Source organism: Helobdella robusta (genome assembly GCF_000326865.2).
Source record: "Helobdella robusta unplaced genomic scaffold HELROscaffold_4, whole genome shotgun sequence".
In the NCBI taxonomy this organism is placed as follows: domain Eukaryota; kingdom Metazoa; phylum Annelida; class Clitellata; order Rhynchobdellida; family Glossiphoniidae; genus Helobdella; species Helobdella robusta.
The window spans coordinates 7,280,601-7,304,932 of record NW_008704902.1 but is presented as its reverse complement, the minus strand read 5'-3'; the positions used below and the strand labels follow the sequence as shown (position 1 = coordinate 7,304,932).

The 24,332-nt window shown below is 33.4% G+C and overlaps 3 protein-coding genes across 3 annotated transcripts in view; 1 reads left to right on the top strand and 2 right to left on the bottom strand.

Moving 5' to 3' along the window:
* Window positions 1-1,082: 1,082 nt before the first annotated feature.
* HELRODRAFT_162846 (hypothetical protein) lies at window positions 1,083-12,598 on the bottom strand (the record flags this gene model as incomplete). Its single annotated transcript, XM_009024935.1, has 25 exons — window positions 1,083-1,136; window positions 1,482-1,559; window positions 2,330-2,482; window positions 2,704-2,879; window positions 3,036-3,119; window positions 3,220-3,282; window positions 3,561-3,600; window positions 3,737-3,854; window positions 4,381-4,507; window positions 5,225-5,316; window positions 5,639-5,776; window positions 5,905-6,074; window positions 6,178-6,284; window positions 6,349-6,460; window positions 6,798-6,887; window positions 6,970-7,038; window positions 7,812-7,961; window positions 8,310-8,411; window positions 8,864-9,163; window positions 9,296-9,430; window positions 9,709-9,759; window positions 9,825-9,924; window positions 11,616-11,713; window positions 11,854-12,010; window positions 12,468-12,598. 25 exons carry the CDS (start codon window positions 12,596-12,598, stop codon window positions 1,083-1,085), a joined length of 2,895 nt encoding a protein of 964 aa, XP_009023183.1.
* Window positions 12,599-17,039: 4,441 nt separating this feature from the next.
* HELRODRAFT_152543 (hypothetical protein) lies at window positions 17,040-17,438 on the top strand (the record flags this gene model as incomplete). Its single annotated transcript, XM_009024934.1, has 1 exon — window positions 17,040-17,438. A coding segment is annotated over one exon (399 nt), but the record flags the coding sequence as incomplete, so codon positions are not given.
* A 2,106-nt stretch (window positions 17,439-19,544) lies between these two features.
* Window positions 19,545-24,332, bottom strand: part of HELRODRAFT_162844 (hypothetical protein) — a gene marked incomplete at both ends in the record, with an annotated part of 5,461 nt that continues 673 nt past the window's right edge. Inside the window, 6 exons of the mRNA XM_009024933.1 lie at window positions 19,545-19,763; window positions 20,173-20,280; window positions 20,517-20,616; window positions 20,925-21,095; window positions 21,425-21,524; window positions 21,708-21,843. Of these exons, the coding sequence (XP_009023181.1) occupies window positions 19,545-19,763; window positions 20,173-20,280; window positions 20,517-20,616; window positions 20,925-21,095; window positions 21,425-21,524; window positions 21,708-21,843 (834 nt within the window). The remainder of the gene's footprint in view (window positions 19,764-20,172; window positions 20,281-20,516; window positions 20,617-20,924; window positions 21,096-21,424; window positions 21,525-21,707; window positions 21,844-24,332) is intronic.

Here is a 24,332-nt window from a genome sequence, read left to right as displayed (position 1 = left end):
TTTCAATTTAACTTACTAGAATTTTCTGAAAATTGTTCAATTTATTAAAAATAGTATTATTTAAATAGTAAATACGCTGACGACACTTACCTTATCATCCCATCATCTAACTCAAACACCAACCAATCAGAACTCGACTCATTAACCACATGGTCAAAACGATGCAACCTTTCACTTAATCTCAATAAATCATTCGAACTCATCATTCACAATAGCCGTAAAAAAATAACATTATCTCCTGAACACCCATCAATCACTTGCACAAATCAACTAAAAATATTAGGCATCACATTCACCTCCACACTCATTATAGCACCTCATATCAATTACATCATCACAAAAGGCTTTCAAACATTTCACGCACTCAAAACACTCCGTTCACATGGTCTCAGAGGCGTCAAATTATTCGACATCACCGAATCCCTCATCATCTCACGCATCAAATATGCAGCTACCTCCTGGTCTGGTTTTGCCACGCAACAACTTCAGCAGCTACAATCTCTCATCAAAACACTTATTCGCTTCAACTACCTACCTGCATCATATCCTACCGTCACTCAGATATTCAACACACTCGATTCAATGCTGTTCAAGAAAATAGAAAATAACAACAACCACGTCATCCATCCTCTACTACCACCAATCAAAACTACAACACACAACCTTCATCAGCGCAAACATAACTATCAAGTCGTCGCCCAATCTACATACCAGGAAAAGACCTCAAACATATTAGCGCTTAAGAAAACTTTATCATTACTGAAATAGTTTTTACTTATTGATCACCTCACTTTTATCGATCACCTCACTAACTCACTAAGTCATCATTTAGTCTATTAATAAGTCATCAAACATATTAATACTCATTAAAACTTTTTCACTTACAGGCCTAGTCTTTATTTATCGATCACCTCACTAAGTCATCATCTAGTCTATTTGCCGTTACTTCATTTTATATTCCATCGTCAATTACTTTTCTTTTATTTCTCTTATTATTATTTATTTTATTTAAACATATTTTATTTTTCATGTTTTATCATTTCTCTTCCTCACTTTTTGTATTTATTTTCTCACTTATTTATTTAATTTTGTTTTACTGCTTTGCATGCTGTTACAGTTTCTGCGTCTGTCAGATCCTGATTTTTAAAGAATAATTATTATCAAAATTCAACCTGCGGATAGGTCTATTTAGATTTTTCACTAATCATCTTCAGTGCAGCTTCGTTTTATAAAGCTTCTTAGACAACGGATAGATGGTTTACATAATATATAAATAAATATATATGTAATACAAATATATATATAATCGTTATATAAAATGTTCTAATATTAACATTTATGATAACAAAAATAATAATGGTAATAATAATAATAACACGTTTGCCATAAACATCGATTAGCGAAAATTGTTTTTCCGAATGTGTTTACAAAATAACAATAAATTCGAAATGAAAAAACCAGCCAGTACCAGAAAATCTAACCTGTCCATGATGTTCAAAGTCGTAGCTGCTTCTACTGCATATGAAGCATGTATCAATCATGTCTCTTTCTGCGGTCCACTAAACAATTTAAATTGAAATGTTTCATAATAATGTTTTAGTAGTCTGATTATTACATTAAATTTACTGCGTCATTTTCTCGTCTAATGAACTGCTTGCCTAAGTCTACTGTTGCCTATTTAAATTTTTCATATTTGAGTTTGCCTTCCAATTTCAATTTCTTCGCTACAATAACTTTCGTAATGTTTTGGAATAAATTTCCAAACCTTCTCACTCATAATGTTTGATGTGTCTTAAAACCTATTTGCTGACGATTTTTATATTTTAAGAGTGCAGTGAACGCTATGTAAGTGGCGCTACAAAATATTTTGTCATCCATCAACTGATTAATTTTTTTAATTGACTGATTGATTTATTAATTGATTTTTAGATTGATTAGTTTATTGATTGATTGATGTTTTGATCAATAGGTTGATGATTTTTTAATTGATTTTTTTCTTCATTTTCAATTAGTTGAATGCTGGTTGATTGATCGAAATTATAATATTAAACTGGACAATAAGAATTTTAATGATTTAAATCTTTGAAATAATTATTTTATTTTAGTATTCTTTTCATTGAAGATCTGTCAAACGCAATGTACATTGAACACTCATGGTTTATGATAGTTTTTGAGTTTCAAGCAGGCAGTAATCGAACCAGGCCATCGCGTAATGACAGCGCAAAACACGACACTTCCTACCGACTGAGCTAACTCACTTAAAATTAATTTTTATCAATAAAAAAAAATTAATTTTCATCAATAAAAATTTATTTTTATTGATTATTACCTTAAGATTTCTCAGCTCGGAGAATGTATCTACGATGATGCCAAAGATGATGTTGAGTCCAATTGTAGTGATAAAAATGAAAAATGACATATGGAAAAGTACTAGAAATCCAAATCTGTAAAACGTATTCTCCGCAGGGTGACTGACTACTTTCTATATGAGAGCAAATTTTTTGTTGTTAATGTACAAATATTATGAATAATACGTCCGAATAAAATAATTATTGTTCTAAAAAGTAGGCCCAGGCAAGCAGCCCATGGCACACACCAAAATAAAACATCTATCAACAATAAGAACGTGAAAACAAAATAAACGTGGCATAATTTACTAAACGATCACCTAAAACATCATTTGAAGTACAGCAGAAGACTTACAGAAAAAATATCACCGACGAGGCCGTAGTGGACGACAGAGACGGTGCACTGCCAGAGAGTCGAACAGTAGAGCTCGTTCTCGGGATCAAACGAAGTTCGCATCAAAGCAAAACTCACCAAGCCGTAGAGATAAAACACAACTAGCCCAAGAACGGCCACCCACAACAAAGATTTGCCTTAATGATGATTTCAAAATTTGTACCACTTTGAAATATTTGGTAATCATTTTGAAAGCAAGCCATCATTTCTTCAAATAAACGAATGGCTAAACATTTGTTTAAAATATTGGAAACTTTTTATAAGATAATATGAAAATGAAATCTCTATCAAACCGTTAAGTGTGACAGCCTGTATGACGCCTCTCAACAGCTGGTTGTTGTTAACGATGTTCAACAAGTGGAACGCAAAAAAGTAGCCTGGTAAGTCGAACAAAAGCGTCAGCGATTAAAAGTTATCATGAATTTGCTAAACTTTTAAGAACTGATATACAAAACTGAAATGCTAATGGAAACTGACCGTACATCACACAGACACAAAATTTCATACATAACGACTTAATCCAACTTGAACCTTTACCCTCTGATTTGTTCACGTTTAGTTACTCATAAATTATAATATATTTTTCATGCAATTTTTCAAATAAGCTTTTTGTCTAACTTAGTAAGCATGGGAAAATTATTGAGTAAAAATGATTGGTATACATTTTCAATAAACTGAAATCAAAAATTTATTTCGTTTCTTCACATTTTACATTTAAAAAATGAAAGCTACTATACTATGGCCATCGAGAAAAAAACATTGCAGGTAAAATATGGACAATTTATTTAAATCAATAGGAATGAACTAAAATATCAAACCTTGAAAAACTATCCCTGCAACCGACATTCCTAAAAAAACCTGCCAATAAAAACCAAATTTCAAAACTTCCCTGAGAATAATTATCTTAAAAACCAACGAAGAGATAAATGATATTTAAGGTACAGGTAAATGTATTTAATTGTACAAAAACTGTTAAATCAATTTTTTCACCAACCAAGTAATACAGTGTTGTGAAACTGAGGAACTTGACTTCCAATTTGGATTCATGTTCTTTTTCTTCCTCTTCCTCACTGTCAGTTCCTTTTTTCTTCTTTTTTTTCCATCCACATTTTCTAAATTCAACAGTAGATAAAAATTGACTAAAATATAATGGAAAAACAGCAAAACTTAGATATGTATAAACAATTCAAAAGTCTAAGAAATTGATCTTTTTTTCAGCACACTAAAACTCAAACGGCTAAAATACTTTCTCAAAATTTTATGTGTATAATGACATTTCAAAAATTTCGTAAATGTCAACATCATTCTTAAATTCAAATTATCAAAAAACGAATTTGTGTGATGATGACTTAGTTGTTAAGATCGCCTGCTTCTCTTTCGCTGTGCGTGCAGTTACAGGCTTCGAATGTGACAACAAAATCTCCGCTTATCATTTGCAAAATTGGAAGTGTTTTAAAATTACATCTCTTGATGAGAAGATCCATCTATGACATTTTGCTTCCGTTTTATATTCTAAATAGTTTAGCATCTGAGTATTAGACTATCACTGATGCTGTCTTGCATAAAATTTCACTTCGGAAGTTCAATTCAAAGTCAAAAACAAAAAAGTTATTAAAAAAAAACAAAAAATTTACTAACGCAAATTTTTGTTTAATTGCTGAGAAGCTTGGCAGAGTAGGATGGTTAGATAGGAAGTAAGTAAGGAGGACGAGGAAGGAGAAAAAACAGTGTACACCTCCGAGACTGTAGATGACTGTCGAATACTCTTTCATGGTGATTGATGGCGTGGGACTGAAGAAAAGACGACATGTTATAAACTGATTGTAACAATTACCATTTATTTATTTCGATTGAATGTAGAACTTTACATTAGTTTTCGGTTTCGAACCGCGGTTACCGCACAACAAACGCGGTTGCGGATAAAAAATTCTCAAAACTCTGCGAGTTTTGCGGTTCGCGGATTTTGTCTGCGCGGTTTGCGGATTAAGTGCGTTACGCAAAAAACCGCCCACAAAATTAAATTTTTAACTTTCAAAAATTTTCGGAATAAAAAATTTTGTTTCTTCGTTTGTTTGCATATATGTACGTGTGTATGTATGTGTATTTAATGACCATAGCTGAGTCTTTCTTGAGTCCACGTTGGCAAAGCTTCTACTAATTACTTCAGCAGAATTGAATAAAGAAAGTTAGTTCAATGTAAACACGTCCATACATACACCCACATGTATATTCATATATATATATATATATATATATATATATATATATACATTTATATACATTTATATAACATAACATCTTCATAAATATTAAATAAATTAATAGCTTGTTTGAGTTCCTCATTGTCGTTCATTTTGTGCTCGTTGTTCTGGCTGATGTTATTTCAATTATTAAATTAGAAATTAATTAAATTTTTCTCAGCGGACTATCTGCTGTTTGATTATAATTATATTATAAGTAAATTGCTCTCTAGTATTGCTACCTTCTAATTTTAAACATGATTTAGGTTGCCTTTTCGCGGGTGCAGATGTAGGTAATGAGCAGTGCGGATGCGGGTGGTTGCGGACGTGAACTCTGCGGATGCGGGCGGTTGCGAATGTTAATTCTGCTAATGCGGGCGGTTGGGCTTTGGAAAAATTTTTTCTGCTTGGGGCTTCGGTTTTCGATTATTCGATAAAAACACGAGTATTATATAAACATATATCAAATATCTGTGGCGTGTACTTATATTCTATATACATCAGTAAATACACAAATTTGTCCATACATAAATATGCACTTGTGTTTGCAACAAATAAGTTTATATGAACTCGTTAGGCTAATGCATTCTTTATTAAAATGTTTGAAGAATTGTAATCTGTTAACAATGGTAATGATTAAGAAATGTTCATCGTACTTGTATAGTTCGTCTGGAAGATCGGTTAAATTTTTCGACCCAGGCAGATCAGCGAGTGACATGGAGGCGTTCCAAGTGGCCAACATGAATATGTTCAGTATCAGACTCAATATTATCACCAGTCTATTCCACAGTAACCTAAGAAGAGTTTCTGAAGGTTACTTAGCTTCTAAAAATTTTTCAGATACAATAAGCTCGGTTTTATAGTAAACCGTGCAAATTAACGACTAAATTGTTTGCTGACGTGCTAGTGTAACCAGTCTAACCAGTTTTTAGTGAGGAAGGTAGCAAGAGGATTCGATAAAATTTTTCTTTGGTAGTAGATATCGATCAATATGTCTTTGGACCACTTCATGAGATCTCGAATCTTATTGCTGGGGGATGAGCGATCGACATTCCACGTTAGCTTCTCTTTAATCTCGTTCCTTAGTACATTCTGCAAGTGCAAATTATTTATATCCTTCAGTTAAATTATTAATCAACGACATATTTTATTAATAAATGAACAAAACACGTTTATAACAAGCCTTATTTTTGACTCTGAAGTTAATTTTTTGAAGGTTTGAGTCTTTAAGTATTTCTATCGACATGGTGTTTTTTCTGTAATGGTTGAATGATTCTTGCTGCATTTCTGTCAAGTTGACATCTGAGGACGAAATGAGTGGTGAAATGATAACTAAGGAAAAAAAAATAGAAAACAGGAAACCTACTGTTGCCCAGTTTGGGGTCGATATCATAGATCCTGGCCAGTATCAGGTAGTACACGAACCCAACTTCGTCCAGTTTCTCCTTCAATTCAGGAGTCCTCGAGTCGTCATCTTGCTACAAATAAACAAAATACAAATAATAAAAAATGTTATAAATTAAAAATTAATTAATTCAGCCGCCAATTCATTTGCTGACAATTGACATTTAACAACAGACTAAATTACATATATTTGAGTTTTCACATTCAGAATGTAATAATATTTACTTCAGAAAATAAAACTTAGAAATGTGTGTATTTATTTAATTATTTTTTATCTATGGAGTAAAAATAGCAAACAAAATTTTTTGTCCAAAATTTTTAAGGTTGAAAAATTTTAAATTTAAAACCAAACGCACAAATGGTATTTTAAAAAGATTAACAATTAGTCAAATAAATGAAACTTGAACAAACCCTCTTAGCAAACTTTGGAAGATCTTTAGCTGCCTGAATTGCTTTCATGCTCAGATTGCCCTTCAGTGAATCCAACTTAGTTCTATCGCTCTGTTAATTAAAAGATTATGATAATTTTTATTTGTTTGTTCTTTAGAACCAATTCCATTTCAAATTGATAGCAATTACTAACGAGACAGGATTCGTAGCATTGGGTCATGCATCTATATACCGCTTCCTTATCCATTGTATCCTTCACTTCCTTTAAAGTGTACAGTTGAACAATTGAAAATAATTATTCTCTTTTAACATTTTGGTTTTTGTGAGCGTTCATAATTTTGCATACAAACAATAATAACGTTGAAAAATTTTTTCATATTGTTTTTATCAATAAATAACTTTTTGAAAAATGCGTTATTTTAACAGTAATGAAGGCATCACAAATGAGGGGAATTTTAAATACTGATTAAAATGTTGTAAAGAAAGCGTTTCTGTTATTTTTCTAATTTTGTGAACGTTAAGGTAATTGTAAGGCGGAAGCGTTTGACGCAACTGCGTGTTAAACAAGAAAAATAAAAAGTTGTAAATAAAAAGAATGGCATAGAAGTACTATAAAAACGACTCGGCTTTATATTTAAAAAGTACGCTGCCAAACTTAAAGGATAAAATATGTGGAGACGTAGTTGAAAAACAGCAGGCTTTATTTTTGCATAATTTTGGCCATGCTGATATTGAGCCGAAACCTCCAAAGAACAGAAATGAAAATATTCAAGTAAACATCTGAAGACCGCTTTCTGTTCACTGTATTCTTACTTCTTTAAAGAGTAAACGACTAAAAATTTGTAAATTATCCTAGAACGAAAATGATTAGAAATTGGATGTATTAGAATGGTGAAATGGTTTGAGCGCCTATGAATCAAGTGAAATTTAGCTGGCTTGAAATAAAATTTCAAAAATGTGAGCTTGAAAAACAGGATGAAATTTTAGTGATAAAATTGGTCTGAAATAAATTTAGCTAAGCTGAGAATTTTAAACTTTGAGAACTGTCAAGGCTAAGTTAAGCAATACGAGGAAGAGTATGAATATATAGAAAGCAACGACCTTTGCCACGATCAGACTCTCGGGTGTGTTCTCTTCAATCATTGCAAGCACTAAATTACCGATTGACATTTTCAGAGACAAAATCTATTTGAAAGACAGAATAAAATAATTCATAGAAAAATAGTAAGTTTTAAAATATACAATTGATTAATGGATAATAAGCCAGACAGTTAAAACTATTAAAAAATTCAATTGAACTTATAATGTTTAAATAAGAGTAAATCGAAAAACTTCTATATTCTTCAGTATGCAGATTTTAGTAAATAAAACAATTGAATATATATTAGAAAATAAAATAACATGAAATGAAATATGTTACATTACATTAGTTTGAAGACTTTGTCGACCTTTACATAATAACGCTAGTCTAACATACCAGAATTTTAATAAATCACAAAATTAAACGAAATCGAATGCTTATAATATGCAAACCTTGTTCAAGCTGCATCCACTAAACTCGGCGGCTCTCAAAATAAAATTGATGTAATCGACCACTTTGCTATTTAACATTACAGATCTATTTAGCTGGTTGCCCTACAGGAAGAAAAATCATAAAGTATCTATAAACATTTCATATTTAATATTCATAATCTTTCCATTGAGAAATAAATTTCAGAAATTTGTCAGTTATATTGAACAGAAAACAAGATATTTTCATAAAACGATTTTTAAGATTCAATTAAAAGACAGTTTAAATATGAAACTAACAACTGTAAATTCATTTAGAGTTTCAAAAAGTTGAACGCAGAGATCAATATTTTGCACTGAAATGTTGGAATAAACCAAGTTAACAAATGTGGCTGTTTCTGCTACTATGTTGAACGACTTTATGTTGTCCGGCTGCTCTCTCAAATAGTTCTGCATAATAAAAATTAGTTTTTGCCCGCTGAAATCCACAAATTTACACGAAAAGTCTAAATTTGAAAATATTTTCTTATTTAAAAATATAGTCAATATAAATAAACATTTTAAAATTTAGAAAAGACCTGCAGTCCTGCGTGCTGACCATCGCACATTCGAGCAAGCACTCTTAAGACAACGCCGATGCATCCGCCGTTCTTTTGATCGAGGTTGCTGAGGTCGTCCTCGTCCTCGTCATCCATGCCATCATTCTGAATGTTGTCCAAGTCTTGCTGATCATCCTCCTGGTGGTTGTCGTCAATATTTACGATGACTGTATCTTTGTAGAGGTCGCTTTGTGGTGAGAGAGAGGAACTCATTTGCTTCAACTTTCCATCCTTCTTTAGATTATTTGAAAACTTTTTACGATCTTGTTTTGACTTTAGCTATATTTTGGAAAAGTTTTGCAAAATAAAGTTTATGAAAAATACTTAAGAGACGTTTAAAAAATATTGCTTTCAAAATAACAAATATTATTTTGGAAAGTTTAACTACTGAAATGTTGATGATGAGACAACCTGTTTTTTTTCTTTTTGCAAAAACATTTTTTCAATTTCGTCAGCACCACAACCAACTAAAAGGTTTTCATCTCCCATTGCAGTCAATTTATCTGGAAGTTGTTCATTGTACAAGTTGTCGGCTACCCCATTCATCTTATTAACAAAATGGTTGTTTTCTGGTTTCATTTTCCGTTGTTTATGAGACTTTTTTTTGTTTTTCTGATTTGCCGCATTTATCTGATTGCTTTCAAGCCGTTGTTGCTTCCTTGTTGCTTTACTTTGCAAAACTGATAAACTCATTTTCCTCTGAATAAATGGTAATCAAGAAATAAATTACATTCCACCACGCAAAAGGTGTGTGATATTTTCAATATTTTTGCTAGAGCTATATACGACTAAGGCAAAAATTGACAGTCTCATGAATAACATACCCTGGTAGCAATCCTGTCCTTTTTCAACGCCAAGTCGACCGCTTGAATCTCCTGTTTGAAAAAATTTTGTTTAAGATATGTAAGAGAAACACGGACATTGAATATCCATATTTTACCTGCAATGTTTTTTTCTCGATGGCCATTGTAGTGAGCATACTTTTTGATTGCGCCATAACCTCTTTGGCACGTGCGCGATGCTGGGCTAGCAGAGAACGCCTGAAAGCATCAACTATTTAAACTGATTGAAGGAATTTATTAAAAATTAAAATGCGCCCTTATTAAAAATTCTATATATTTTCAAAAAGTTTGACCATAACCAAAAATTTGTTTTCATAAATCTTCTCAAAAACCACATCTCAGCAGTGTTAATCTTTTTTTTCCATTTCTTTAGAAATTGTCCAAGACTCAAGAGCCGTAAATTAGCATAGGAAAAAAATGTAACACCTCAATAACAGTTTTAATTTTCTTGATATTTTGATTTTATTGATTGGTGGTAAAGATGTTTTTCATTTTAGAATATGCAACTTTCGTCATAGCTATACTTCTTTTGATATCCATATCACATTTGCAACGTGAGGATATCAGACTTCCGAGATAATTGAAGCTGTTGACTTGTTTTATCTGTTTACCATTAATGATTAAAAACAGATTGGGGCGTTTTTTTTACTAATAATCATGCACTCTGTTTTGTTGATGTTAATTTGCAAGCCTTTCCTTTTACTTTCAAAAACCAGTTTGGAAACAATTGTTTGCAGTTTTTCTATTGAATCTGTAATAAGAGTTCTATCATCAGCATATCTTACATTGTTTATATTCGCGCCTCCAATAGATATTTTAGGTAGATCTATTTTTCTCATGATGATCTCAATATAGAGATTGTACAGGTCTTCAATGCCTAACACCTTTCTTTATTTCGACAAAACTAGTCAACTTGTTACCAACTTTCATTGTTACACTTTGTTCCCAGTAGAAGCTTTTGACAAATCTCGTGTCTTTTCCTAAATGTTGAAATTTTCCAATAATTCCATAAGCTCCACGCGTTTCATGCTTTCCAAGCTAAGGGCCACACATTCATTATTTGCAACATCTTTGAAACATTTTATTGTTTGTTTGAAAAAATAAATTTCTCATTTATATATGTTAAAAATTTTTAATGAGTAAACTGTTTTTATTGTAGCTTATTTATTACCATTTATAGTTTGCAAAAACAGTGGGCATGCACAATAAAATTGCATACGTCCTATCTAAAGCGTATGAATGACAGTTTGTACAAGTCTTTCAATGCAGTGAAGACAGTTTAGAAAAAAAGCAACAACCGACTAAACAAATGTCAGTTGCACTAGAAAACAATTCAACAGTGAAATAAGCGTAAAAATTTTATGAATTTTAGAGATAGATCAGTAGATGTTGAAATGTGATATAGAGAAATCTGAAAACAAGACGGTGTTACGTTGTTCTATTCAATGTACATATACAATGCCTAGATCAACACATTTCTATATAAAAACACATTTAATATGAAACCAGTTTTTATAAATACTTTAAACTAATTAAAAAGAAACTCATATGTTAAATAAATTGTTATATCGAGTAATTAAAATAATTTATTTCATTTTGCAAAAAAGAAGACATTTATTTATTTCAAATTTATTCTCCGGAGCAATTTTAATTGAAAACCATGATATGCACTACAATTTTCAATCAATCAACTAACTTTTAAAATTTGAAAAAAATATGTTGAAGGCTAAAATTTTTTAGATTTTTTTAAAATCATCCAAAAACAAAAACTTTTCAAGTAATTTAGGACAGGATTGTTTTTATGTAAATGTCCAGAATAGTTTAGAGTTGTGAACTTGACCTAAATGCGCACAAATTAAAAATTTGGAAGTCAAACGAATTTTACAAACTTTTCTTTAATAGCCAAAGCAGACAGATGCATTCTGTTTCTTATGGCGGCGAAAAAACTTTCTTCTCTTGTGTGCAGGAAATATTGCAGCAAAGAAGACTAAAGGTAGAAACCATAAAACCATTTCACTCAAAAAAAATTATTAGAATAAGCTAAACAAAATTACCAGAAAGACAAAACATAATAATCAATTGAAAATTGAAACTAAGTTATTCGACTTAATGTTTGGAGTGGACAACCTGTATTTTTTCGTTAGCATTGAAGAGCATGATGCAAAGGAAAGCCAGCACCTCCTTGGCCATGCGATCCGATGGCTTGGCCAAATGTGGCAGAGCTGTAATAACTGCACCCATGTCGTTTAATTCAACTTGCAGGTTTCGAATTACAGCCATTTGTCTTTAAAATATAAATTTTATGTATTGAAATATCTATTCTGAATAGTTCGAGAAGTCACTAATCTTCTGCCAGCTAAAAAATTTAATAACTAATCTATTAAATTGCTTAGCCGGTTTTCTACTAATATTGAAAAAATTTCAAATAATCATGTAGGAAACACCAGTATAAGAAGTAACATAGACCATACTATGTAAAATTATTTCGAACGAAGCGCAGTTTTTAAGCATTGTTAAATATATATTGAATAAGTTTTTCAAAAAACTACACATATGAAATTTATAAACTTTCATTACTGTATCTAATTATTTTCATGTTTTTTTCACAAAACCAATAAGCTAATTTTACCAAACAAATTTGAAGTTGTGACCAGGCAGTAATTTCAACCTTCGCATCAAAAAAAATTTTTTTATAGAAATAAATTTGTTTTATAAAGCCTAAAATGTTGAAAAAATTGAACTTTTTGTTATCAGACGGATTTTCTTCCCAATCTTCTGGAAGCTTTCTTTCTTCGTTGTGAATGATCGTCCTCAACAACTGCAGACATCTGAGGTCGAGTTCTTCTTGCTCCAACCTTTTCGATTCAGACATTTTCTTTGCATGCATAGATGTCGATATTCTAAAAAGGTTTAAAATCGTGAAGCTGATCTAATAAAATAGCAGTTTTACTTGAAAGGAAAAATACGAGAACAACCTGAAGCAAAATTTGATGTTAAATGTATTTTAAAGATCAAAAGAGCTTCACGTGTTGGGCAATTTATTTCTTAATAAAAATATTTGCACGTTGACACATTTAAACAGTTAAAAAAATTTGTGTTTGCGTGCTCACTCATTACGTGAACTTATCAATCAATTAATCTTCGTTTTACGTCCAGAGACCCAGTTCCCCGAGGTAGGACGTTGTTTCCTTTGCCATTAACTTTTTGCGCCAAATTAGACGATCAGTTGTATCCATTTCATTTAAATTTAGAACTTTCATGTCTTGCTCGATTGTTTGCGACCAGGACTTCTTTGGACGGCCTTAAGGACGTATGCCAGGTTCTTCAACATCTGCAATAGAAGTTATGGCACTGTTTCCACTTCGTTTGACATGACCAAATTGACATGGCATCAATTGTTGATTTCCCTGCTAGGAAACCAAATTGATAATTTCCGATTGTTATTCACGATGTTAATCTTCTCTCAATGATTTTCTCGAAAATTTTCAGGGAATGTTCTAATAGACGTATACCCCGATATGATGAACAGTTCAATGGATCACCTTTGCCCTTTTTATAGCGGGACTGTCATGCTATAGTTCCATTCAGTCGGCATTGAGAAATTTCTCCAGATTTCACGGCAAGGTTGTAGTAACGTTTGGATACCTGCAGTACCAGATGCTTTGATAATGTCATTCGTGAGTCCAGAGGACCCTGCTGCCTTTCCATCCTTCATAGCTTTCATAGCTTCTGTAAGCTCCTCTACAGTGATGTCTGGAATCGGACCTTCGATGGGTGGAGCGTCAAAGTTAACATTGATGGGAACATGAACATAGATGATATAAATTTGATTTTAAAAAATGTAGGCACTATATTAGCTTCCAGCTACAAACTTTCAGGTTGTAAAACGTCAAAAATCGCATAAATATATTCAGTTTTAACGGTTGCCAAAATAAAGGTGGCTGAGCGCTTAGGTTCAATCGTTCTGGTGATGCACTGAATAAATAGCAGACGAAAATATGACGCGGACACAGTGGCGACCAATATATTTGAACTTATTATGTATTTATAACATCAATTTTCATAACTTTAGTCTTATCTTGTATTTTATTTGTAATTAAATTTGTTAATCATTACAAATCAAACAAATTGGGTTTTACAAAAATATAATTTGCGCTATGGTAGATTAACAACTATTGAAGATATTTTATCATTGATGCATGTCGTTTGCTACATTATCGGGCCATAAATTTTAACTTTTAGTAATTAATGTAATACTGACGCCAATTGATGAACCAGTTTTTTTGCCAGCTCTAAACGTTTCTGTATTTTCTTTTCTCCTGGTCGAACAAATCGCTTGAGATGCTCTTGAAATTCTTCTCCAAGAGGAAGTTGTTCGTCTCCACCGATCTCCGTGTAAGCTTTTGGAATTTTCAATGTTATTCCAAAGTATAGCAACTGTTTATAGTCAAAAATATCAAAGTATTTTAAATTTTGAAATTCACCTCGCTTAGATTTGAATTTCAACTGGGCTTGAACTGTATTATGACCTCCATATAACAGGCTGCAGTTTACAGCAAACGTTCGTAACTTTGAGTTCAATTCTATTTCGCCCTGGTAGTACTCTTTTTGACCCTAGCGATGTAATGAAATATTTTTAGAATAAAAAATATCGTCTAATTAATCTCAATTTTTTAATCTTTAACCCAACTTTTGTCATCTTTAATTTATTCATCCTCATTTTGTTGGCAAATCTGACTTGTTCAATGAGTCCCTCCATAGCCTATGTTATGTAATTTGAATGCACCAAATGTTCAGTTCAACACTTAAAAAGATAGTTGAATGGTTGATTAATAAACAAGAGAAGCAAAAAACACGATTGAACTTTAGAGGTTTTTGATTGTTAACTGAACTATTTCTGATTGAATAAACAGGCCAAAATAGTTTGACCTGCCTAGAAACGAATTAGTTACTAACGGACTGAGGGGCAACGGAGCATGGCAGAACCGCGGTGATGCAAGAGATGATGGCTTTGAAATGATTAGCATTTGATATGACCATAACAGCCGTTTCACTAAAACTCTGAGTTAGAGAGTAAAAACTTAGTTAACAATAAGGCTTAACAAAAAAAATTTCAAATTTTCTACAAATTAACCAAAAGTGCTCTAGCTAAATTGTCCGTGTATTCAATCTCTTGTGGGTACAGATCTTTGTCTGGTGTGTAAAACTTGCTGTAGAATGTCTGTTTAACAAAAAAATAAATAAATAAAAGTCATACCAACTTGGTATGTCAAACAGTTATTATGAATGAAAAAATGTGCTGCATAAGCATACACTCCTAATGATCATTAGTATAAAATACTGACATCCTATGATTTTCATTTCAACATCTATACAATACTGCACAACATTTAGTGGTGTAAATGACTAATAAATTGAAAGACTTGCTCACTTGAACAACAACGAGTACTCCATCGAGAAAATAGTGGAACTTTGATCTTATCTGTCCGTTGTAATCGTCGGATGAAAACGTTTCCCTATGAAAATTCATTGGTTTAAATGTGATCAACAAAATAATTATTGCAAGACAACACTTTAAAATTAAATTAAATACTAAATGTTTAACAGATGAAAATAATCAAACTAGTTGCATAACAGTTGGGAATAATTTACAATGTATTAATTTTGAAACATTGCACTTTTTCAAAATCAAAAAAATTCACCGACCATTTAGAAGGACATTTCTTTAGCATTTGCGTTGCTTGGTCTTGTTTTTTTGCAAGAAATTCTGTCAAATCATTTGCATCTTCGGAGACTTGTCTCAAAAATCTCCAAATATTACTATGAACATTTTAAACAAATTTTTAAATTTACAAATAATTTATAGTGAAATATAAAAATATTCAAAACCAATAAGAATTGACACCATTTCACATGAAGTTAAAAAATTTACTGACTATCATCAATGACAGAATAAACACATGACATTCATAGCCGAATAATTAAAAGAATGACCTATCATGAGGAAGGTCTCCGGCCCCACTTTCAATAGCACTTCCAGCTGTTTTCATGTACACCCACAAAAAGTATCTATTATATATTAGTAAAAAATAGAAAAAAAATTGTCAGTTATTAAAGTAAGGTCTCGATGATAAATTTTAATTTACCTAAGAAACGGTTTTTTATAGTTGTGGTTGATGTCTGGATGGTTCATAATCCACAGCAACTCATCCAAAGACATGATGGTTTGGCACATTGATTCTATGAATCGGTTCTCACCCTCAAATTAAATCAACCAAAAATTAGGTAAAATAAGTTTTCATTAAAGTTGCCTCACACATACCTCGGCACAAGTAGCCAGCAAGTCAATGAAGCTAATGAGATAGCGAAGATGGTACTTGGATGGTTCCGACCTCAGCGTCAATATATCCTCCCTGTATTCTCGCGGCTGGTCGATCACGTAAGCCAATTTGCTGTAGTCCTTTAGGTGAATTTGTATATCAATGAACACATTCTTCTAAAGTCAGTTTCATTTTAACAGCTAAATAAATTTATCTTTTACAATTTAGACTTAAATTTTAAACCTAACAAAAAATTAGTGAAAATATGACCTGCATAAGAAATTTCATGACGTATGCCTGGTTTCTTTTCAAAGTCAGCTCAAGATCTTCAACTTTCACAATTGCATTGAGGAGATCTAAAAATTCAGGAACGTTTTCAAGATGAAGAGCCACTAGGTCCACGATGGTTTGAATCTGTTGAGGGAGGATCTTTAAGCAAGTCACCTGGTTTCCTTTGAAAGCCTGGTTCAATTTGATACTTTGCCGGCATACTCAACAAAATAAATTCAAATATTGTGTTTGAACGATTCAACCGTAAAATGAAAAATGTTTCTGATACAGTTGATTTAGCAAAATATATATATATATATATATATATATATATATATATATATATATATATATATATTGGAAATAGACCATAATTTTTACAATATTCTATAAATTCTACCAAATGTTTGGCGTTAATAATTGTCCTGGGTATGACATAAAACTGCATCCACGCTGCCTTGCGTGCTTTTGAGCGAAAGGCTAGGCCCGCCGCTTATAACTGGTGGTTGTCGTCAGGATGGGTGTCCGGATGTAAAAACTTTTCCCCAAATTATTCCTATGCCATCACAAAGAAAAACAACGGCCCCTAGTCCCCAGCAGGCCTTAAGTGGTCAAGGGGTGCCAAGAATCCCTGGGAAGTATGCAATAGCGGAGGGATGTTGTAGAAAAATTTAGAATGGCCCCTCTATGGTACTTAGACTTGGAACGCTCAATGGCCGCAGCATGGAAATAGCAGAGATGCTCGAGCGTAGAAGGATTGACATCTGCTGCCTTCAGGAAATCCGATGGAAATCGAATGGTGTCTGTCATGTCAACTCAGACAAAGAAAAATATAAACTATTCTGGAATGGTCAAAAGACGGCCAAAAATGGTGTTGGAATTTTTGTCAGAGAACCGCTAGCCCAAGAAGTACTGGATATTAAAAGGATTAATTTACGTCTCATGTGGATCAAGCTTCGCATAGAAAAGCAAACAATGATTATTTTTTCTGCATACGCACCACAGACAGGCGAATCAGAAGAGATGAAAAATGACTTCTGGACTGCATTCTCTGACACCATCTCAACAATACCAAAATCTGAAACAATCCTGATTGGAGGCGATCTCAATGGCCAAGTTGGAGAGAAAACAGATGGTTTTGACAACGTACATGGCGGTTTTGGCTATGGAAAACGGAATGAAGATGGCAACCGCATCCTTGAGTTTGCTGAAAGTCACGGGTTTTGTTTACTGAACACAAATTTTAGAAAGAGGTTGGAACATCTCATAACATACAAAAGTGGGCCATAAGCCACGAAAATTGATTTCTTTGCTGTCAAGCAACCACACCGAAGGCTATTTAAAAACGTCAAAGTTATACCAGGCGAATCATGTGTCGCCCAACATAGACTCCTTGTGGCAGATCTGGTTGTCGAACTGTCAAAACATAAGTCTAAACAAATGCCTCGGAGATTCACAACGTGGAAGCTGAAAAGCAATATTCATCGAGAAAAATTTCAACAGATTGTCGCCACACAGTTAGACAACCAATCGCAAGCCAGTACAGATTGGAGTACATACAAAACCGTTTTAATGAACGCTGCAACTACAGTTTGTGGGAAAACTGGTACAAAACTAAGACTTTTGTCAGCACAACGGTTGGAAACACAGATGCATTTGACATTGGCGTTGGAGTTCACCAAGGTTCGATTCTCAGTCCACTGTTATTTATAACTGTGATGGAAGAAATCACAAAACCGATACGCACTGGTGACATTTGGAATCTAGTATATGCTGATGATATCGTTTTAACAGCCACGTTTTAACAGCCACGTTTCAATATCTAGGAGATTTTCTGGATTGTACTGGAACAGCTGAAGCTGCCGTTCGAACACGCATACATGCAGCCTGGAATAAATGGCATCTCCTTACATCTATATTGATGCGGCGTGACATCCCACACCGCTACGATCAAGACTTTATAAATCTGTGATACGTCCGGTGTTGTTATATGGTGCAGAAACATGGCCAATGACAACCAAACTGGAACAACAACTTCAACGAACCGACATGAAAATGCTCCGATGGATGCAACGAATTAGTCTGAAGGACCACATCAAATCTACCGAAATCCTACGTCGTGCTGGTTCAGATGATATGGAGGACAAATGCCGGCAACACCGTCTACGGTGGTTTGGTCATGTCAAACAAAGTGGAAACAGTGCCATAACTTCTCTTGCAGATGTTGATGGCACACGTCCCAAAAAAGTCCTAGTCGCAAACAATCGAGCAAGACATGAAAGCTCTAAATTTAAATGAAATCGATACAACGGATCGTCTAATTTGGCGCAAAATGTTGATGGCAAAGAAAACAACGTCCTACCTCGGGGAACCGGGTCTCTGGACGCAAAACAATGATTGATTGATTTGTGAACGTACTTCTCTCAGAGCAACAGCTAAATCTGCTTCAACGACTTTGATTTTCAGAAGATCATCAAAACGTTCGAACATTCTGCTTTGTACAAGATCATTGCCTCTGGCGAGCGCCTTCAACAATTTCAAACATTTCCTTAGTATCTTCTCCATGCCTTTATATTGGTCCTGTTTGTCCGTTGTTGTTGAAATGATTGCTATACATTTCAAATGTTTGGTTGAAACTCAAAAATGCTAAAAGTCATTAAGGAAATGAATGAATGATGTAACACAACACAACATAATGTGCAGTGAGAACGAACAACAGATAGTATTATTTTAGTCAGACAAATATGTGTGAATGTAAACGAAATTGAATCTGCTGATAACGTAAATCTGTTTAGAATCAAGTTTTAACAATTGAAATAACCGTCAACTTGGCATCAATTTCTATTGACAACATGTCAAAAACCAGAGACAAAACCTCTGAAAATAAACAATTAACTAAAATGTAATTGCAGAGCATCGGTGCCAATTAGTTAATTGCAATAAATAAATGAATAAAAATAATTTTTGAAAACACACTCACTCTCACATATACAATTATAACTACAGGCATATGAATTCTCACCATGGTTGATGAGCACATTTTGGTTCATGGCATTTGGTTCATCATCTTCCTTAGCCATGTGGCAAAATCTCGATAATTTAAAGAAAATAATAGTTTTAAATTTCGGGTATCATTATAGGGCTACGATTTTAATTTTTACATTTCAGTTTGTTCAGTCGTCAATAAAATTAAACATTTTGCAGTACATGTACTATTCCACACTACATTTACATTTTTTTCAAACGTCCCGGAATTATTGTCATTTTGCTACTTTGCAGCTGCAAAATTACAAAGAAAAAAGCAGCATACTCTGTGTACCTATCCAGAACTGCACCTAACGATTTCACCTGATCTTCGTTCAGTTTCGCTTTGCTGAACCGTCGAAGGATTGGCATCGTGCGTGCTATTTCTCTGTGCACGTGACAGGAATCCGATGTGATTAAAACCTGAACAAATTTATTGATGTTAATGCTTTGGCACTATTTACAAGCTATGTTTTTCATTTTGTGTTCGTTAAAAAATTGATCAAACAACTGTTACAACACAAATAATACTGAATGCGTGCAGTGGCGGATTTGATGGGGACGGGGCCCGTCCCCATCAAATCATCACAAATCATCAGATCATCACTTCAACAACATTTCTTTGTAATTTTTTTAACTTAGCCAACAAATATATATTCAATTTTTTTGCTAAACAGGACATTAAACAGCACTGTTTCATATAATGGAATTGAACAAAAATTGTACAATAAGCAAAATAAAAAAGTCGTCAACTTTTCTAATTTTGCCCCCACCGTCAAAGTATTTTGGATTCTTCCTTGAAAAATAATTTTATTTGAATGACATTGCTAACCATAGCCTGAACGGCACTTTTAAAAAGTTTTGTTTTGGCGGAATAGAATTTGTTCATGAGAGCAAGTGCTTTGTTGACCATCTTGTCGTATTTGTAATACGTCAAGTCCTGGCGTGTTCAAAAAATTAATAAAAAAAATTGATAATAAAATATAACATGATTAAGTTAAATTGTTATAAACTTTGGTGGTTTTATGAAATAATTGGCGGTTTGTTTTAGAAAAAAATTTTCATGTCATCGTTAACTCTCTTTTTTAATGAAATGTGCGTTAATTTGACAACACAATGTTAGTGATAATTCATTCCTAAACAAAATTTAAAATATAAACAAATTTTAAACTTAACCATTAATATCGATGTGATTTGTTCAGAATCAAAGTATGCCGTGAAGTCAAACATGTTTTTCAGCTCCTTCACTGCTTTCTTCTGGATTGCTATCGACGACCTAAATACAAATGTAAGGTTGGATATGATGAATAGAGTTTTTAAAAATATGCACTTAAATTAACCAAACTATTCTTCCAATATTTGTTAGGGTGCTTATTTTTATGTGACAAATCTTTGTGCGCAAACATAAACATTCTTAAAAACCTGTATTTTTTCATTATTTTCGAAAAGTTGTTAAAAATTCACAATATTTAAGGGAAATTATAAATTGTCGTGAATATTTTGAAAAAAATTTATATGCACATGGTATTTTATTTGTAATTAGTTGAAGACACAAACTTTGATTTATCAAATGAGAAAACAAACTTTGACTGATCAAAGGCATCAAAGCTCTCCTCCAACAAGGGACACAGGGCACTTTGGAATTTGGACTTTTTGTTGATTGTTGTCAATTCGGCTGTCTTAAACTTAGCTATGAAACACTCCAGTCTCGTGTTGAATTGAAATGTGAATAACAAATCAAGAACTTCCAAAGCCCTATGTTTCAAGATATTATTGTTCGGTTAAATTTTTAATGAATAATAATTAAAAGTAAAATGAGTTTAAAAGATAGTTTTCAGAGTCTGGGAATAATGGGTTGGGTAGGTCTAATGAAATCAGTTACCACATTTGAAGTTATAACTTGAGTTAAATAATTTTTAAAAGTTTTCTTTGAAAATGTTTATTGAATTTAAAAAATTTTAAATCTTCAACACAATCTTTTTCTGATGTTAATTTGCTATCGATTTTTTAAAATTTAAAAGCAAAAGCAACGCAGAAACAAATGAGACATGAATTTTTTATTATTTTTTTAAAAAAGCACTTACTGAAATTTAGCATTCACAATGGCCTCCGCATTGATGTTAGCCTCAAAACGATCCTTCGTTTTGAAGGCAAGAACAGTTTTGTGAGACTCTTTCGAGTAGGCTGTTTAGCGTGTTTGAAAGTTATAAGCATTGATTTCACATGATGAGTCAGCAATAACAAAATTATCCACAATAACAATAAATGATTTTTTTACATTGCAAAATTAGTAAAAACTACTCTGAACATTTTGAACTGATATATTTTTTTATTAGATGTATGAAATTATGCAGATGTCAAACTTACATCCTTTTTCAGCGTCAGGAAGAAAAGGTTTGTCGTTTTTCCCATTTAGAAGGTTGATAAGAGGTTTCAGCAGATTTTTGATGTCGTCGGGTGAGTAGTACCCAAACTTAATGAGGAAGTGGAAGAGGCGTAGAACCTACATGAATTACATGGTGCATGTTGAATGGCGTATGTGATTACGAGGTTTGTTTTTGTGACGCTGTGTATATTTCTTAGTGGATTTTTCGAGTAATACTGAGTTTAATTTGCTATGAATTTTAATTTCTTGTAATAACAAATTGTGAGTTATTGTGATTTTCAAATATTACAATGCAATTTGAAACTTTCCAAGCAGTAGAGATTAGAAACGTTTTGAAACAACAATTACGAATAGAAGTTTTTCTGAGTTATGAAAGTAACAGTAGAAATTTTGTATTGTAAATATAATTTATTGGAGTAAAACCTCTTATTTATTTTTCTAAAAAATTTATGAAAACTGCTAAAAAATTGACTTAACAAGTTATTTTTTCATTTTTTCAAAAGTTATATTTTGGCGTTTTTAGAAAGAGGTTGGAACATCTCATAACATTCAAAAGTGGACCAACAGCCACGCAAATTGATTTCTTCGCTGTCAAGCAACCACACCGAAGGCTGTTCAAAAATGTCAAAGTTATACCTGGCGAATCATGTGTCGCCCAACATAGACTCCTTGTGGCAGACCTGGTTGTCGAACTGTCAAATCATAAGTCTAAACAAATGCCTCGGAGATTCACAACGTGGAAGCTGAAAAGCAATATTCATCGAGAAAAATTTCAACAGATTGTCGCCACACAGTTAGACAACCAATCGCAAGCCACTACAGATTGGAGTACATACAAAACAGTTTTGATAAACGCTGCAACTACAGTTTGTGAGAAAACTGGTATAAAACTGGTATAAAACGTCAGCATGAACGTGACACTTGGTGGTGGAATGACAGTGTACAAAATGCAATAGCTGAAAAGAAAGTTGCATACAAGCAATGGCAAAAATCAAAGTCTGTAGATGACCATGAAATTTTCCGTGAGAAGAACATCTATGCAAAACGTCAAGTTGCACTGGCTCGGACAGATCAGTGCAGAGAGTGGCTCACTAAAAGCAAAGGGGAACAAATGAAATCTCTGTATCGTATAGCAAAACAACCAAAGCGTACGAAAAAAGACATAGTTGGTGCCTCAAAAACGACAGAAATGAGATGGTTCTTGAACAAGATGAGATCAAGCTACAGTGGAGAGAATACTTCAATCGTCTGTTAAACGAAACAAATCCCATCAATGTTAACTTTGACGCTCCACCCATCGAAGGTCCGATTCCAGACATCACTGTAGAGGAGCTTACAGAAGCTCTGAAAGTTATGAAGGATGGAAAGACAGCAGGGCTCTCTGGACTCACAAATGACATTATCAAAGCATCTGGTACTGAAGGTACCCAAACGTTACTACAACTTTGCCGTGAAATCTGGAGAAATTGCTCTATGCCGACTGAATGGAACTATAGCATGACAGTCCCGCTATACAAAGGCAACGGTGATCCATTGAACTGTTCATCATATCGGGGTATACGTCTGTTAGAACACTCCCTGAAATTTGTCGAAAAAATCATTGAGAGAAGATTAACGTCGTGCATCACAATCGGAAATTATCAATTTGGTTTTCTAGCGGGGAAATCAACAATTGATGCAATTCACATCCTTCGGCAACTGCAAGAGAAGTACCTCGCAAAGCATCAACAACTATCACACATTTTTGTAGACCTTGAAAAAGCATTTGATCGAGTTCCCCGTGAAGCAATCAGATGGAGTCTACGTCGACAATTCATTCCAGAATATCTTGTTCGACTTGTGATGGAAATGTAAACGAATACTAAGACTCTTGTCAGCACAACGGTTGGAAACACAGATGCATTTGACATCGGCGTTGGAGTACACCAAAGCTCGATTCTCAGTCCAGCAAAACCAAAGCAATGAACACTGGTGAACCCATCCAATCCACAGCTACTGGACGATGGTTCTGTTCAGTTTGTAAAGCTGGTGTAAGTAACAATTCAATCAAGTGTCAGCATGTAAACAGTGGTGTCACAAATGTTGTTCAAAAATAATTGGTACTTTATCTAAAGTGTCCAATTTTGTTTGTCCTGCTTGCATCAGTCCACAACAACAAATTCGAAATAGCAATGTTTTTGAAGCCATTAAGGTAGAGATAGTCACATCGTTTCAGTATCTAGGGGATGTTCTGGATTGTACTGGAACAGCTGAAGCTGCCGTTCGAGCACGCATACATGCAGCCTGGAATAAATGGTCTCCTTGTCTCTATATTGATGCGGTGTGACATCCCACTACCACTACGATCAAGACTTTATAAATCTGTGATACGTCCGGTGTTGTTATATTGTGCAGAAACATGGCCAATGACAACCAAACTGGAACAACAACTTCAATGAACCGACATTAATATGTTCCGATGGATGCTACGAATTAGTCTGAAGGACCACATCAAATCTAGCGAAATCCTGCGTCGTGCTGGTTTAGATGATATGAAGGACGAATGCCGGCAACACCGTCTGCGGTGGTTTGGTCATGTCAAACAAAGTGGAAACAGTGTCATAACT